Genomic DNA, 16,753 nt, shown 5'->3' on the forward strand with positions numbered 1-16,753 from the left:
AGGTTGGTGGATTTGTCTTGCTAGTACTTTCTTGAGGATTTGGGGCAGTTATTGTTAAAGGCAGGAGCATATATAGCCTGTTGTTACCATTCTTGCTGCTGACAGTGTAGGAAGCATTCAATTCTAACATCAGCCTCAAGGACTCAGAAGGCGTAAGAGTAACCTGGAGCCTGTGGTCATTGCCGTAGGACTTATACAGTAAATGATGTATTTAACTGGTTATTCTGAATCCTGAAGAAATGTGTTTGTTCTAGCTTATAGAATCTCAGTTTTGGGGGCAGAGTATAATATATTTTAGGAAGGTTCTACTCAAGACTGTTCAAAATAAAGAAAAGTTGGGTATTTCAATGGGGTACCTGCCAGTTATCTGGAAATTTTATTCGATTGTGGGGTTTCATTCTGTGATGCTGATAAATGATAAGTGGGTTAGAGATCTTGTATCCCTGCCTCTGGGAAGGTCACGGCTCGGTCAGTTGGGAGGGAAATGTGGCAAACCACATCCACCACCTGAGGCTCTGTGAGCTGTGTGATGGCCATTCCTGGTGCAGGGGTGGGGGCGTTTGTCAGCTGTCCATGTGGCCTGGTCACACTCTCTGTTGCTAGTGTTCATGCCTCCCCTCCTCACTGCTGTTTGAGCCTGCGCGACCGCATTCTTGGTTCCATGTTCCATTGACTCCATGGCATTTTGGATCACCTTTTGCTTTGTCCAGTCATTAGTCTGTGAGAACCCAAGAGGCGATCTTTGTAAAGCTACAAAATCTGTATCTTCAACGCCTTGTTGGCCCATAAAGCAAGAACATAATGATACAAAGAATATCCTGGGGCGCCTGGGTGGCTCAGTCTTTAAGCGTCTGCCTTTGGCTCAGGTCATGATCCCAGGGTCCTGGGATCGAGCCCCGCATCGGGCTCCCTGCTCCGTGGGAAGCCTGCTTCTCCCTCTCCCACTCCCCCTGCTTGTGTTCCCTCTCTCGCTGTGTCTCTGTCAAATAAATAAAATCTTTAAAAAAAAAACAAACAAAAAACAAAGAATATCCTGTCTCTATGGCTATGTGGTATGTATTTATAAAAGATTTTGGGAGAAAGCAAGAGCAAGAGAGATCACGGAGAAGGAGAAGCAGACTCCACACTGAGCAGAGTCTGACATAGGGCTCGATCCCAGAACCCCAAGATCATGACCTGAGCCAAAGGCAGACGCTTCGCCAACTGAGTCACTCAGGCGCGCTGGTGGTATTTTAGAAACTATGGAACTTTCATCTGTGTTAACTAATTTTGATTCTTAGGACAACCTGGACTTTGAGGCAGTTTAGAGACTGGCTATGTTCCAAAGAGGAAACCAAGGCTTGGAGAGGTTAAATACTTAGAGTTCAGCTGGTACAGAATGTTGGTGCTGCCCCGAGGTGAATGCCTTTGTTCTTTATGTGGAGAATTAGGGGATCTCTTTTCCAGCATCATCTCCAGGGTGTCTTCTCTATTTCCACAGTTCCATTCCCGAAGTCCTTGGATGAATGTCCTTCTACCCTTGCCCTGTGGTGGTTCATTGGTTTGTGTTTTGGCTCCTGACCATTCGGGTGCCCGTGCACAGGCCTCCTTATCCAGCTCCACCTGAGTTCAATGTCGTGAACCAGGTCTTGGTGGGGCACTGACTATGTCACCCTGCTGCTCTATCTGGGCGGGGGGGGGGGGGGGGGGGGGGGGGGGGGTGGTGTACGATAGCGAGATGCACATTGGTTCTGATCCTGCCACTCAGAGCTGTGATTTGGTTCTCTCTGAGCCCCAGTTTTGCCTTCTGTAAAATGAAGGTTTGGCTCAAATGGCCCTTGATGGCCACTTCAGCTCTGTCCTTGGGGGTCTGACTTTTCCTCTGATCTTGTGGTATTCTTTGTTCATCTTCCCATTCCTGGTTTACCTGGTTGTTTCACAGCTGGTGACTTATTTATCACATAGCCTGGGTAAACGTTTCACTTTGCTGTCACCCTGTCACCCCCTTTTGCTTTTTTATCCCCCCAGAGGAGAAGTAACCCACGGGCCAAGTAAGCCCCCCAGATGGGCAGGGCAGAACATGTTTCTTGGCTTCTGCTGCTCGCCCGTGAGCCAGATTTTCATGTGGAGCTGAGGCTTTCATTCGGGAGCTGCTAGTTGAAAGACCAGAACACTTTTTTCTGTCTTACTGCTTTTTCTCTCCCCTTTGCCCAGATCCCTCAGATCCTCATAATAAAGAGAAATAATCAGGCCAACCCATCTAAGCTTTTGCTAATGGACTAAAAGAACCCAAAGAGCCTCTCCATGGGCTTGCTGGATGGTTCGGCCCGACCCTCTGTCCCTTGTAGAGAGGCGCATGGCATTAGCATAAAGACAAGTCACCACAATGATTTTGCACCCAGCCCTTCATGTGAGGAGCAGGAAGGATTCTGCTGTGATCTCCGGCACATTCATCGGCCCCCGCTGAGCCCCTGATCAATAGTGACACAGTCACATCAGATGGCTCTCAAATAGTACTTCCTTTTTTGGATGGGCTGGGGGAGAGAGGAAGAAATATAAATGCCTCTTTCCTTTTAGACTACAAATAAATAAAGACGTGGTGTGCAGCTGCATTTCAAGCATTTTGGAAGCTTTTCTGGTTGTGTGTGTGTGTGTGTGTGTGTGTGTGTAGGGAGAGGAGGGGTGGGGGAAACCTGCCCCAAGGCTTCTGCCTTGTTGCTGTGAGGGGTAAGGACACTGGTAAATGTCCATATGGGTACTTCGAAGTCCCTGTGCCCCCTCCCGCACACCTCTACACCTGGAGAACACAGAGCAGGCCTCAGACGTGGGGAGGGGGACACCCCGAGGCAACGTTTTTCCTCCCCTCCCCCAGAGTGGTTAGCAGAAGGTCATTGGCTGAGTGTGTGCCCTGGAATCTGGGGCCGCTGCAGCCTGCTGTTAATGCTGCTTTGTTCGATGCTAAATGAGGCGAGAACTTTCACCCAGGTCACATTCATAATCCTGCTCAACAGGACGCTCAGCTGGGCACCAAGAGCCGTTTCTGAGGCGGGGGAAGAACTTTCCCTTTGGAGCGGGGGTGCCAGCTTGGAGCGGGGCGAGTGGGCTGCTCAGCCCCAATTCTGTGACTTGGGCAGGTCCCCGAACCGGTGCGGGCCGCCTTGCCCCCTCCTTCACTTGGCAGATACTTGCGTCTTACTCTGCCAGGCCCTGGTCTGAGCGCTGGGGAGACGGGGGCGGAGTGGGCAAGGGCCTGGCTGGCCCTCCAGGAGCTCCTATTCTCCTGGGGAAGGCCGATGATGACTGTGGATGAGGCACACCCCACAACCACAGATGCTGGGAAGGAAAGCAAAGGGCGAATGAGAAAAAGAGCAGCTTGGGTGGGTCATAATGGCGGACATTTAGGAAGGACTGGCAGGATTTGAAGTCCTCTGCTTCTATGATTCTAAGTTTTTATTTTTAAAAAAAATTTTTAAAAGCTTTTATTTATTTGAGAGTGAGCACAAGCGGGGGAGGGGGCAGAGGGAGAGGGAGAAGCAGACACTCCAATGAGCAGGGAGCCCGATATGGGGCTCGATCCCAGGATCCTGGGATCATGACCTGAGCCAAAAGCAGACAAGGCAGATGTTTAACCGACTGAGCCATCCAGGTGCCGCTGATTCTAAGTTTTTAGAAGGTATCAGGACAGGATTGGTTAAGGGACTAGTTCAGATGGGTCCCCCACTGGTGGGTTCTGGATTCCAGCAGGTATCAGACTAGTTGGGCATGTTTTTGAGAAGAGGATACAGTGTGGCCAGGAAACCGGAGGGATATGAGAAGGTTGGCAGGGTGACAGAACAAAAGCCAGGCTGGATTTGGACCCGAAAGGAGAGTGTTGGCTCAGATGCAGGCAAGGAGGTCAGGAGCTGGGGAGATCTAGCCCTCCCTCTGCATTCTGCTGTCTGCTTTGGGCCTCTTTGTCCTTCTCTGACAGGAGGGGCGTCCTCCTGAATCTCACGTGGTGTTCGCCATGGGCTGGAGCTGTTTAACAGGGGCTGAGTGGTTTTCAGAAGATCACAGGTGGGAAGGCAGAATCTGGGGAACTTTACATTGCACCGGGGGCCCTTTTGCCCCCAGAAAAACGTGGCCCGGTGGCCTTTCCCCGTGGCCTTGCCCATGATGGCCAGTCAGTAGGGCTTTAACAGCCCTTTGCCACAAGATTCTGCTATTCTCCTCTGAAGAATGTTCGTTTTTGTTCTCCGCGATGGTTAATGAGGCTGGTCTTAAATCCCAAATCTGGGAGGGCAGCTGCCACCTTCTCCTGGGTTCCTTGGAATCTCCCATGCAAATGTGTAGTTTGGAGGTCATCCACGGAGCCGGCTGGGGTTGACATTTGGGGGTCACCCTGTAGGACCCCCTTCTGTTGGGGATTTCTGCCCCTCATTTGCCACTTCCTCTGGCTATCCCATCTCTGGTGTCCACACCCCCCAGGCTGTCTGTCTGGGCTTCTAGGCCCGAGCTCCAGCCAGCTGGTGCTGTGCAAACGACACAAACCGAGTCTCGTGTAGGGCAGTCGCCTCCTTTCAGGGAGGATTCCATGCCAAGCCCTGCCTGTTCTTGGTCTCTCTCCAGGGCCTTCAAGCTTATTCTTAGGACTTCAAGTAACAGACTTCATGTTTTAGGGTTATAGAAAAATTGGGTGGCAAGGACAGAGTTCCCATATACCCCTTACTGCCTCCGCACCCCCACCCCCCAAACATACGGTTTCCCCTCTTAGCATCTTGCATTAGGGCGGTGCATTTGTTACGATTGAGTCAATAATGATACGGTATTATTAACTAACATCCTAGCTGGTTTTTCAGTTCACTCTTTGTATATTCTCTGCAAAATTGTTTTTTTTTTTTAATAATCTTGTCCAGACATCATATTTATTGCTTGTCGGAGGCCTAGTCCAGTGATACAGTTCCTCCAACATTATCAGAGGCAGGATCATCTCATACATTTATTTTTGACTCCTATATCAGTTTTGTGTGTGTGATTCTTTTTTTTTTTGGTTTCTGGAAACAGTTGACAGAAACCTTGTAAATTAAAGGGAGTTCCTGAAGAAGGTGATGGCAGAACGTCTAACAAGTCCATGGGTGGCTGTTACGTCTTGCTGCCTTTTAGTGCTGTGATTCACGCACCAGGGGACCCTATATACAATGCAGTTTATCAGTGTCTCTAGGAGGTATCTCCAGAAAGTGGAAGCAAGAAAATGAACGTAATTTCAGGAGGCATTAATCTAGCACCAAGGCTGAGGTTGTCCAGAAACTCACAAAAAATATCACAAGTCCTTTGGTTTAACCTTGTTTGCAGCTGCCTCCTGCTTATCTGGAAGATGAAGCTGCAGATAAAATGAACACAGGTGATCTTGTATCTTGATTACCCACGACAAATTGCATCCTCCTTCTCGTTTTTTCCTTTTTTTTCTTTTCTTCTTCTTTCTGGATGCTCATGAAAAAGAAGTAGGTCTGGATATTTTAAAACTCCTTTATTCTCCCCTTAAGCTCTGTGGTAGATGTTCTGAATAGCAGCCCTCTGAGATGCCCCACAGCAGGATTCCTACAGAATCCTACAGAAGTCCTACGGACGGCCAGGTGGCTAGGAACCTGCCAGCAGAAAGGTCTGAGGTACTTCATCTCCGGTAAGCCAGGCATTGGGTGTGCTGCCGTAAGAGCGTCTGGCTTGGGTCCAGCTCAGGCGCCAGCACGAATGTCAGGGGGAGTTTATAGAGTCACAGCGGGGGGACCGCACAAGCTGGGACGGCTGACGGGAGGAAGCTGGCCGGGGAGGCAGAGTCCGGGTCTCAGGCCTCTCCTGCCCCTCCTCGGAGCGCTGGCGGTGGATGGGCTCCCTGTCAGAGGATTCCGGTCAGGCAGGCGCGGGTCACCGGTGACGAGGAAGTCGTGTACTTGGCCATGTGTTGAGGGCCGTGGATAGTGGAGGACTGGGGGGGAGAGAGAGAGAGAGAGAGCGCGCAGAAGAGGAGCGTTCCGCGTGCAGACAAGGGCACGCGTATTGAGGCCCTGCCCGACAACGGAGGGGCCGGCGCTGTGAGAGGAAGCCGCGCCGTGCGGGCCACCTGGGAAGGGGGAGCCGCACCGAGGGCTCTGAGGGGCCTCTTCAGAGCAGTCGGTGCGAGTGTGCGGGGGTCTTCAGGGGGTGATGCAAGCGGGTTTGCATTGGAGAGTGCTCACTCTGACAGCCTGGTGGGGAGTGGTTTGGAGGGGCCCCAGGGACAGTGGAGAAAGCCATGAGGGGACACTGTGGATGAAGTCAGAAGGAAGGGTTTTGTGGGATGAGGTGGGGGTAGAGGGGAAGCTCGTTCCGGGATGACCCCCAGGTCTCAGGCTTGAACGACCGACGGTGGATGTTCTGGGGGCTGTTAAGACGAAGAAGCCTAAGTGAGGAGCATGGCGTGGGGGCCGGGGAGGAGAAAGAACACGAGTTTCCCTCCTGGAAACGATGTCTTTGATTCCCAGGCACGGAGCCGGCCTGCCTCTGTTGTCACGGGAACCCTCGGCACCCAGTATCCTGCAGGAGAGGCACATAAAGGGGATGCCGTTTCTGAGCGAGAACCCGTCACTGGGCGTCAGCCTTAGACTGAAGGCAGGCTTTTGCCTGATCCTTGCAGAAGGTGACAGAAGCAAGGATCTTGAAAGGTTCTTAGCTCGGCAGGTGGACGAAGTTCAGGCCTGGGAGCCAACTTTCCGAAGTAGCGTGGGAAGGTCCTGTCCCGTTCACCCCAGAAATGATGGTGAGCTTGGCTGCGGAAGCTGAGTGGTTGTAAGGACCAGCCTCTCGCAGGTGGGTCTGGGCTTGGACTGGGTCCTGCACTCGCTCTGTCTCAAGATCGAGACTCCGATGGACTGTAGTCCGTTGTGGAGGTGGTCGTGCTTCGTGCTTGCCCCAGGTCGTTGTGAGGTCATACTTGCACATACAGCAGCATTGACTTTCAGTCTTGTTTTGCACCGAGGAGTGGGCTTTCCGACCTCTCCCCTGCTCCCCTGGCACTGTGGTTCTGCATTGTGACTCACGTCTAGTGTGACTAGCTTTTGACTAGATGTGGACCTGAACCATACCTTGGGTTTCCTTTTAATCTGTTTGACCCTAAGGTGCGTCTATTGTGGGTTACCTGCTCCAGATGGATTCTCAGAAAGGCGATTGGGAAGGAAGGCAGACCAGTGCGTGCGTGCGTGCGTGGTGTGAATGGACTATAAGCTATTAGTATGTGTGATGCCCAGGTGGGTGTGAGAGGAGTGTGTTTGTGGGCCATGTGCCTTGCACGCGTGTGAAGGTATGTAGGGTGTACGTGCACTCGTACCAGCGTGGGGGGTGGCGATGGCGTGGAGGAGGCAGTCGCAGGTAAAGATGATGGGTGTCCTCGTGTAAGCTTCTTTTAAGAAACCTGTCCAAAGCCAGAAAGCTACCTCTCCTCTCTTTCGTCCTCCCTGCACCCCATGTTTCCTGACTGCTTCGGGGTTCTCCGCCCAGCAGTCTCCCTTCTGGAGGGGGAGAGATGGGCTGGGTGGAGGTAGTGGTGGGGATGGGTCCCCTCTGGGCACTTGTGTTCCGGCTCAGGTGTGGATCTCACTGGAGCAGGCCCTCCTGGTGTGTGGCAGGGGTCAGTGTTGGGGGGACAGTTCAGGCTCACCTGTAATGAGTGACCTTGCTAGGTCTTGAGGTCCTGGCTCTCACATGATGGCTGAGGGAACACGAGCCCCTGAAGATCTGAGTGCTCGGAGTTCAGGGCAGGAGCCTTCAGGCATGAAGGGCCCGGGACCGCGAGTATGGAACCTGCTGGAGCTTCTGTGATGTTGGGCAATCACAAACCCGGGCCTCGTGTTGTTCCGGAATGTGTCGGTCACAGACATGTCCGCAGGGCCCCAGCAGAGCTCAGAAGGGAGAGACCCCAACCATGTTTAAATCCTATCACACTCTTCGATCCAGGGGGCTTCATGTACCTGAGCACGTTGCCAGGTGCTTTATCAATACGTGCACTACTCCTGCACGCTGTGGTGGGGCCGTCCGCCTTGAGCCCAGACGGCTGCCGGGATCGTGCCTCAGGGTATGAGCACACACGCTGGATCAATCTTGGGGGAAGTCCTCTGCAGTATTCAGCTTTTGGAACCTTCCTTACTGGGGCTAGCCTTAGCTCCAAATTTCAGAAAGAACCTTCTCTTCCTGCGACCACAGGAAATACGGGATGACTATCCTCTCATCTTCTATTAATTCAGTCTTTGCTTAGGTAGACTTTTAAGTTATTTTGGGGCTGTTAATTCCTAGGACATCCCCCAGGCTATTTTATATCATTTGAATGTAAAAAGGAAAGGCAGACCCAATAGGTCAGTATGGAATAGGATGGCGTGTATGAAGAACTGATATCATACATGCTTAAAAAACATCCCCCGCTCTTTTCTTGTTTCATCCTACTAAGGAATGATCTCTAGATACTTGTGTACTTTTGATCTAGCAATTCTACTTGTAGAAGTCCAACCTTCAGAGCTCCTTGGGTGAGCTGTGAGCTCTGTAGGTGATGGGGTCGTGTTGTTACCGGTGGTGTTTCCGCGCCGTTACCGGTGTTGTTTCCGTGTCGTTACTAGTGACAGAGGGTAGGCGTCTGTCAGTAGGGGGACCCATTGCAGGTAACGTGCCGACTTGTGTGCGTTGGCAGAGAAAAATGCCCAAATTGTATTTAGAGCAAAAAACAAACAAAAACGAAAAAACCCAACATGCAGAACAAATGTGAAGAGTGAACCTTGTTTACATAAAATAAATTCCTCAGTGTCTATGAATGTATCTGTCCATCAGCACACAAAAAGGTGTATGTCAAACTCTCGGTGGTGGTGGGGGACTTTATTCTTTTGCTCTGTGTATTTCTCCTTTATTTGAATAGTGTACCGGGAGGAAGTATCCATATATTAAACATTAACCTGGATGTCATTTGGTTTTAAAAATAACTCAAAAGTTGTAGGAGATTAAAAATTTTTTTAGAAGATTAAATTTTTAAGTAAAATATAATTAGGGTGTTCCTTTCCTCCAATTGGGAGCTTAGTCAAGTGTGTGAGGTCTCTATAACATCCAGGGCTAACTCAGTGAAATGCCATTAATTGAAAAAAAGCATATATTCCCTTTTTTGGGGTGGGGAATGCTTTAATATAAACAAAGCATATTCGTGTAAGAGATTTATACCTTCTCTCATTTGATCTTTCCCGAAATCCCATTTTACCGATGAGACAAAGGCAAAGAGATTGATCACAGCCAAGTCTTTCTGGTTCAGGAGGCTGCTCAGTGGAACACTGGACTCCGCTGCATTTCTGATCAAGAGCAGGATGGGAGAGGAAGCAGTGGTTTCTGTTTTAGTTGCTTTTTATAAAGTTAGAAGTCGTCCCCGAACAAGACACTCCTTTGGCTCTCTCCTCCTCTGCAAAATAGGGAGCTTAACTGGATGTCCTTCTTCTGCTAACACCCTGTGACCAGGGACCCTTGCTGTTCTCCTCTCACCGAGTGCTTGCTTCTCCCTGCAGTACGTCGGAAGCCTGGATGTGCCGAGACCCAACAGCAGAGTGGAGATCGTGGCTGCCATGCGCCGGATCCGGGTGAGTGGCTGGAGAGGGCGCTGTGTGGAGTCAGGACCCCAGCATCTTCGCTGTCGGCCCATTAGATGGTGCTGGGGGTTCCAGAGTGGATGGTTGCACCCATGGCAAACCCCAGACCCCTCTCCCTATACTCTCCAGGGAAGCCGTTCTGAATTGGGTGGTTGATCTTGATTAAAGGCCAAGGTTAAGATGGATGTGATGGTGGTGGGGGGGAAGCTCTTCTCCCCCCCTCTCCTGGCCTGTTGCTTCTGGAACGGAGATGCAGTACCTTGAGGATGTGTGGGGTCTGCCAGGGAGTAAGCGAGAATGGTGAAGGATCTTCGTTTATTCAGATTTTAGGGAAAATGTTTGATAATTAGTTGTTAACTGGCTCAAAACATTAAAAAAGTAAAGCAATTTATTGTGGTATATAAGATTGACTTGAAGTTTTAAGGACAAATTGTGGGATTTCAGCAAAATTTCTGTGGTCAGTTGCTTTAGGCTCTGAAAGTGTGTACGTTCTCTTCTGGCATTTTGGGGATCTTCTAGCAGAGTCTGGTAAACAGCGTAGCATTGGTGGTTCAGTGGGAGAATTCTCGCCTGCCAGAGTCTGGTAAACATTCCAGCCTGTTGCTTTCTGACTCTGGTACACAGAGCAGAGATTGAACCAGAATTAAGTTGTCTTCTGATCACAGTGAAGGAATTTGTCCATGTGCTCTGTATTGAAATAGAAGCTACTTTAAAGTTGTACATTTTGAAGGTAGGTTTGGGATTGGTCGAGTGGATTTGCAGGACTTTTTGGAGAAAATGGGTGTTGGAGGTGGCTGGATCGGTCATCCTGGATGCAGCCTGGTTTGGGCTCTTTGTCTCCAGAAGAATCTACTACCTAAATAGAAAACCTATAGCAGATGTTGGGAGCTTCAGTTGGCTTTTTGCCAATTTTATTTCCAGCCAATTCATCCCATCCACAGAAATCTCGGTTCAATGACAGTAGTTTGGGAAGAAAATTAATATTGCTCCTCTTTCTCTGAGCGTCTCGTTAGCTTATTAAGTAACTTATAACTTTTTTGGGGTGCCTGGGTGTCTCAGTTGGTTAGGCGTCTGACTCTTGATCTCAGCTCAGGTCTTGATCTCAGGGTCATGAGTTCAAGCCCTGTGTTGGGCTCCATGCTGGATGTGGAGCCCACTTAAGAAAAAAACAAACAAACAACAAACAAAAAATGTTTTCACTGCCTTGATCCTCCCAGTCCTTCAGCATTTTTTTTTATTAAGTTGAATTTGTCGAAACTATTAAAAACAACAATGCCATTTTTCATGGATGTGGGAGTTGCTTTAAAGCCCTTTCACATGGGTTCGTTCAATGGTCACAGCAAGCTGGGGAGTGTGGGTCTTGTTACCCTCATTTTTGAGATTAAACTGAAGCTCGGAGGGGTCGTGAGGAGTCCCAGGGTCTAGGAAGTGGTGGGCATGTGGCCTGAGTGCAGTTCCCCACTTGGTGTCGAGAGACCACGTGAGATCCTTTGTCCCCGTGGCTTCTGGCTTGCCATTCAGTATATTCCCAGGTCTCTCTTTTCTTCCTTCCTCTTTCTGCTCAGAGAGCACAGCAGCCTTGGGTAGGGGGTGTCGGGTGGGGCTTCCCCTTGCTGGGATGACCTACTGCTCTCACTGAGGTTGGCACCTCAGCAGCTATTAGGCCTGGACCTGGGGCTGGCCTGTCCTTGGGGTTTCACCAAAAATGTCCCTCTTTTCTTCATATTTGACTAAGACACAGGGAATATGTTGTCATGAATACCCTTATCATAATTAGAGTCGTAGCTCTGTTAATATTAGCTGTCAGGAGTAATACTGCGTGTCAGGTGCTTTAGTTGGCCTTTTAGTTTAGAAATAATTTATTATCTATTATTTGCAACTACTCTAGATAAGATGAGGATATTATCACATTTTGTAGGTGAGGAAACAGAGTTTTGGGGAGGCTCAGTAAGTGGTTCTAGGTCAAGTTGCTGTCAGGAGGTGGAGCTGGGACTCACACCCAGCACGGGACTGCACCTCTGTGACCGGCTCTTTGATGCGGATTTGGGTGATGCGTGCCCAGTTGAACCAAAGTGTTGGGATGTGGGACGTCCCTAGTGAGGGAGTCCACAGCAGAAACACCCCTTTGTAGACGGAATAGAGCGGACCTGTGCAGAAAACATCTCCTCAAAGCTGGGGTGTCCGGTAGGACTGGTGGTGCCCTGGCAGCTGGGGGCCTGCAGGGCTGGAGAGGCCCCGTCTCCTCTGCCCTCGCCACCTGTTAACCCGCGTGACCCTGCCCCCAGGAGCTCCTGTGCCTGTGACCTGCTTCCAGTGCTTAATGAGCGGGCAGCTCATTCAGTTAGAGGGAGAAATACATTGGCCAGAAAGCTGCTTGGTCTGGCTGGCCGGGCCCTTGTGTAGATGGGCCGCCCTAACAGCAAACACTCAGGGTGTGTGTTTTACCCCAATTCACTGCTCGGTCCAGGCTGCTGTTTTCTCTGCTTCTCTCCCTTTCAAAAGAGCTGTTTTGGCTGTAATTACAGTTGTCGAGAACCAAGGCCTGGGATTTCTGTGTAAAGGACTGTTCCTGACTTTCTTTTATGTGGAATAGTGCCAGGCCAACGTTGTGCAGGACACTTTGGGGTTTGGGTGGCTGGATGCTCTTGCAGATCTGAAGACACAGGCCTCCCAGCATGGCCAGCGCAGAGGGCTGGTCCTCCGAGAAGCCGCTGTGATAAGGATCACGGTGTCTTACATCTGGATGCCTTGCCAAGCCCTTTAGGTACTTGCCAGTCTCCCCGATCTCTCCAGTGCTCCGCACGGGACGGGGGATGGGGCAGTGTAGACAGAGGGAAGCCCACAGAAGGAGAAGCGACTGGCCTGAGGGGGCCACGTTCATCCTTGGGGCTGGGGCCACAGCAGGTATATGGGCCCCTCTTCCTTCCTCAGTTCCCCACTGTGGGGTCGACTCTGCACTGAATATGTGGACTTCATTGATTTGACCGTGTTCTTCATCTTCTCGCCACCACCCACCCCCCGCCCCCCATTTCTCATTTGTTCTCTGGCTGTATAGATTTTCTTTTAAAATTTGTTACCTGTTTTGAGCATTTTTTTTTCTTTTTCCTTTTATAATGTGCTTTCAAGATTTTTAAAATAATGTTTAAAAAGCACAACATTAAATATGACCATTTTTAAATGTAGAGTTCAGTAGTGTCGTTCACATCGTGCCACAGATCTTTCTAAAACTTCTTCCTCTTGCAAAACAAACTCTGTATGAAACACCAGTTCCCTTTCCTTCTTCTCCCAGCCCTTGGCAACCACCTTTATACTCTGGTTTCTATGATTTTTGGCTGCTTAGATACCTCATAAATGGAATCCTACTGTATTTGTCATCTTGTGACTGGCTTAATTCATTTAGCATAATATCCTGGAGGTTCATCTATGCTGTGGCATGTGACAGGATTTCCTTCCTTTATGAGACTGTGTAGTAGTCAATTGTATGTATGCAATTAACACATTTTCTTTATTCATCTGTTGATGGACACTTGGGTCTCTTCCTTTTGGCTGTTGTGAATAATGCCGCAATGAACATGGATGTGCAAATATCTCTTTGAGATCCTGCTTTGAATTCTTTTGGATCTATACCCAGATGTGGGATGGCTGAATTATGTGGCAATTCTATTTTTAATATTTCGTATTGTCTTCTATAATGGTTGTATCATTTAAAATTCTCATGTGTACACAAGGGTTTCAAGATTTTTTATTATTTATATTTTTAGTAACATGTGCCTTCTTGGATCTTTAAATAGATGGGCTTTCCTTTTCTGGAAAGGATCTGTTGCGGTGGGAACCACTAAGCACGGGGGGCGGGGGGTCTCAGGGGTGTCAGGAAGCAGAGCATGGTGCTTCACAGAGGCTTCCTGGCTGAACTGCTCCCTGCCAGGGCATGGAGGTTCCTTGTACTTCTGAGGATGGGGCTTGGGGTTGTGAATGGCTGTAACTTCAGTGTTATGCCGTCCTTGATACGAGGTGGCACCCACGTGGATGACTCATCAGAACTTCTTAGAAAACCTCTGAATGTAGCCCCCCAAGTAGAGCCCCTTCTGGCCTGCCCTGGTCCCCTTGTGTCCCTCTGCCTGGGCATACAGACCTAGGGCTGTACAAAGTTGGCCTGCTCCTGGGGCTGGGTGTTTAATGAGAGCCTGAGACCTGGCAGGTGGCGGAGGAAGAAGCGAGGTGCAGGAGAGCCAGCCCCACTTGGGAAAGGGTGTTCAGTGCTTCCTTTTGCTCTGTCACTCGTGCGTTATTTAGAACTCCACCATTTACAACTTAAATCTGCTTTTGCGTCTGTTTGATCACCCCGTGTGTTCCTGGTTGCTCTCCTGTGTGAGAGGTAGGCGGATGGGGCAGAGGAGGAGGACGGGGACCCCTGGCTCGTGGTCCACTGGCATGACATACGTGCATCGGCTCATTCCTCCATTCTGCAGATATTTCTTGAGCACTGTGCGCTTCACTGGCATCCGAAGATTCTGTTGGGTGCTGGTATTTGGCCACGGACGAGACAAGCACACGAATAATTGTTTAAGTTATTAGGCGAGGGGCAAGAAGTTAGGAAGTGTGTAACTGGAGATCTAGCCCAGTTTGGGGAGACAGGGAGGCCTTGTGGGCTCCTGAGATGGAGCCCGTGATTAGCAGATGCTGCAGCCGGGTGACCCCCCCCAGCTGAGGATGTCGCGGCTCAGGGGACATGTCCCCTCACAGCTACCTCTGGGCCCCAAGTGCTTCACTTCCTGCCTGGCTGTCTCTGCAGACTCCGGGAATTTTTACTGAGTGACTTAAGTGGTTTTCCCAGTTGAATAGGGTTGTTCCACACTTCAGGCGCATGGGACCCCAGCATGCGCTTCATCGTTTGGAGGGACCGTGATTGCAAGTCCTCCATTTGTCCGCTGGGTTTTCCCGAGGGGACAGTGATGCCCAAGGCCGCACAGGTGGAGGGCCTGGATCTTCGGAGGCCCAGCACCTTCCACTGCTGCAGAGCGAGGTCCTGGGGAGGTCACTGCTCAGTGTTTGCTTTTTTGATTTCTTCAGACCGATTCTGGGAGTTTCCATGATGGGGAGTGAGGATGAATTCTGGGGTGCTCTGGGGGTCCTTTCGAGTTAGAAGGAACTGCAGTCATGGGTAGCTGTGGTTTTGGGGGTCTCTCACTGCCCTCTTTGTTTGCTCATTCAGGAAGTGCCCCTTTCCCCAAGGCCAAGGGGACCCTGGTCTGTTCCCTCCTTGGTTTGTCTTACTTAAGCTTCAGTTTCCCTCCTATTCTGTCTTTGCTACTGTGACAAATCACCAGACTTGTTTAAAACCACACAGAGGCATCAGCTTACGGTCCTGGAGGTCAGAAGTTTGAAATTCGTCTTACAGGGCTAGAATGAACAGTTTCACCAGGTTCTGTTACTTCTGGAGGCTCTAGGAGAGAATCTGTTCCTCGCCTTTTCCGGCTTCCAGAGGCTGCCCACAAGAGGCTTCTTGTCTTGTGTTCTCACCATTGACCTCTGCTTCCATCTCCACACCCCCTCCTCTGACTCCGACCCTCCCGCCTCCCTCTTACAAGGGCCCTTGTGATGACACTAGGCCCCCTTGCACTTTCCAGGATAATCTTCCCATCTCGTGATTCTTACTCACATCTGCAACATCCTTTTTGCCACGTATGGTAACAGTCGCAGGTTGCAGGGGTTAGCCCATGGACACCTTTGGGGGCCTGTTCCACCAACCCCAAGTGGGGGAGCTCAGACCAAACCCAGCAGGCCTTCCGATTCTGGCTCTGATCCTTTCCCCACCCTGTCGGCTGCCTGGTGTGGGGATTCCCGTGTTAACCTCCGATCCCTGGAGCAACCCAGGCAAGAGGGAAGTTTATACTCCCCAGAAGCAAGCACTGGATGATTGTCCTGCTTGTTGTCTACGAGCGATCCCACTGTCTGAGCAGATACCAGCTGGAAGAAGGAGGAGAGAGGAGGGGATACGGGATACGGACCACCCTCCCCCAGCTGTGCAGCTTAAGAACCCTCGACAAAGTTGAGGCAAGTTCTGTGTGAGCCCAGTTTGGTTTGGTTCGAACTGGGGCTGCTTGCTTGGGGTTTCTGGTGGAGGGGGAGGGTGGCTCCAGCCCCCTGGCTTTGCACTGTCCTCCTGGCTGTGTGCAGAGGGGAGCGCGGCGGGCAAATATGTGCTCTGATTTGCATGTCTTTTGTTCCCAACGTGATCGCCAGTCCCTGTCCCTGCACTTTTCAGCTTCCCTGGGAAAGCAGCCCTGTGCAGTTAGAGCTCTCAATGAGGACGAGTGAGAGCCGGGCTTTGCGTCTTCTTGATGGAAGGTGTAACTGTTAATTTCCGCTTCCTTGTTTATAAAAGGGAGAGGATGAGACTTCTTGTGTCTCTCTGGTGCTGTTGTTAAATCTGGGATAATGCATGAAAAGATACTTTGTAAGCCATAAAGGGCTATTTACATTCATCTGTATCACTTTTATACCTTCTTTTGGGTTTCAAAGCATTTTGTAAATGCAGATAAATACCCCGAGAGACAGCACGCTGCTTCGTGTAAGTCCTTGTAATGGCCAACGTCGTCTTACAGATTTTAGTGCAAAGCTCCCTTCCTTGGGGAGGCCTCCCCACCCCCAACAGGTCATTTTGTCCCTTCCTGCGTTCTTGGGCATCTCACCCCTCTCTTTGCAGCACTTGAGTGACTTTGCAGTCTGTCAGCATGACAGCCTGCACTTCTGTTGGGTGACTGAGAAAATGAATCTTCGATGATAACCATGTGAGCATCAAGCAGTGAAACCCAGGGAGGTTTTGCCGAGGGGCGGCCGGGAAGGAGGAATGCGGGGGCTCCAGCCTGCGGAGAGCCGGGCTGGGCTCGAGCGTGGCACCTGCTGTTCCATTCCTTCCTCACCTGTGGGGCCTCTCTTAGCTTCTAGAAGGGGAGCCTCAGGTGAGGAAGGGGAGAGGCATCTTGCTGGGCCTTTGGTGCCGGAAAGGGGACAGACAGCTGTCCTTGGTGGCTGAACGCCGGATTTCTGGCCGTGAGAAGACCAGGGGATGGACTCCTGCTGCAGAAACGTGACGCAGCCTCACGGAAGCCAGTGCAGCCTGGACCTGAAGCCGTGTGTGTGCTTGCATC

The 16,753-nt window shown here is 50.6% G+C and overlaps 1 protein-coding gene across 1 annotated transcript in view; it reads left to right on the top strand.

Annotated features, from left to right (window-relative positions):
• Positions 1–16,753, top strand: part of LOC116643439 (carboxyl-terminal PDZ ligand of neuronal nitric oxide synthase protein-like) — a 276,985-nt gene that overhangs the window by 62,250 nt on the left and 197,982 nt on the right. Inside the window, 1 exon segment of the mRNA XM_032422215.1 lies at positions 9,522–9,593. Coding sequence (XP_032278106.1) covers positions 9,522–9,593 — 72 coding nt within the window.

The sequence above is a fragment of the Phoca vitulina genome, unplaced genomic scaffold (assembly GCF_004348235.1).
Source record: "Phoca vitulina isolate PV1807 unplaced genomic scaffold, GSC_HSeal_1.0 scaffold26, whole genome shotgun sequence".
Lineage (NCBI taxonomy): Eukaryota > Metazoa > Chordata > Mammalia > Carnivora > Phocidae > Phoca > Phoca vitulina.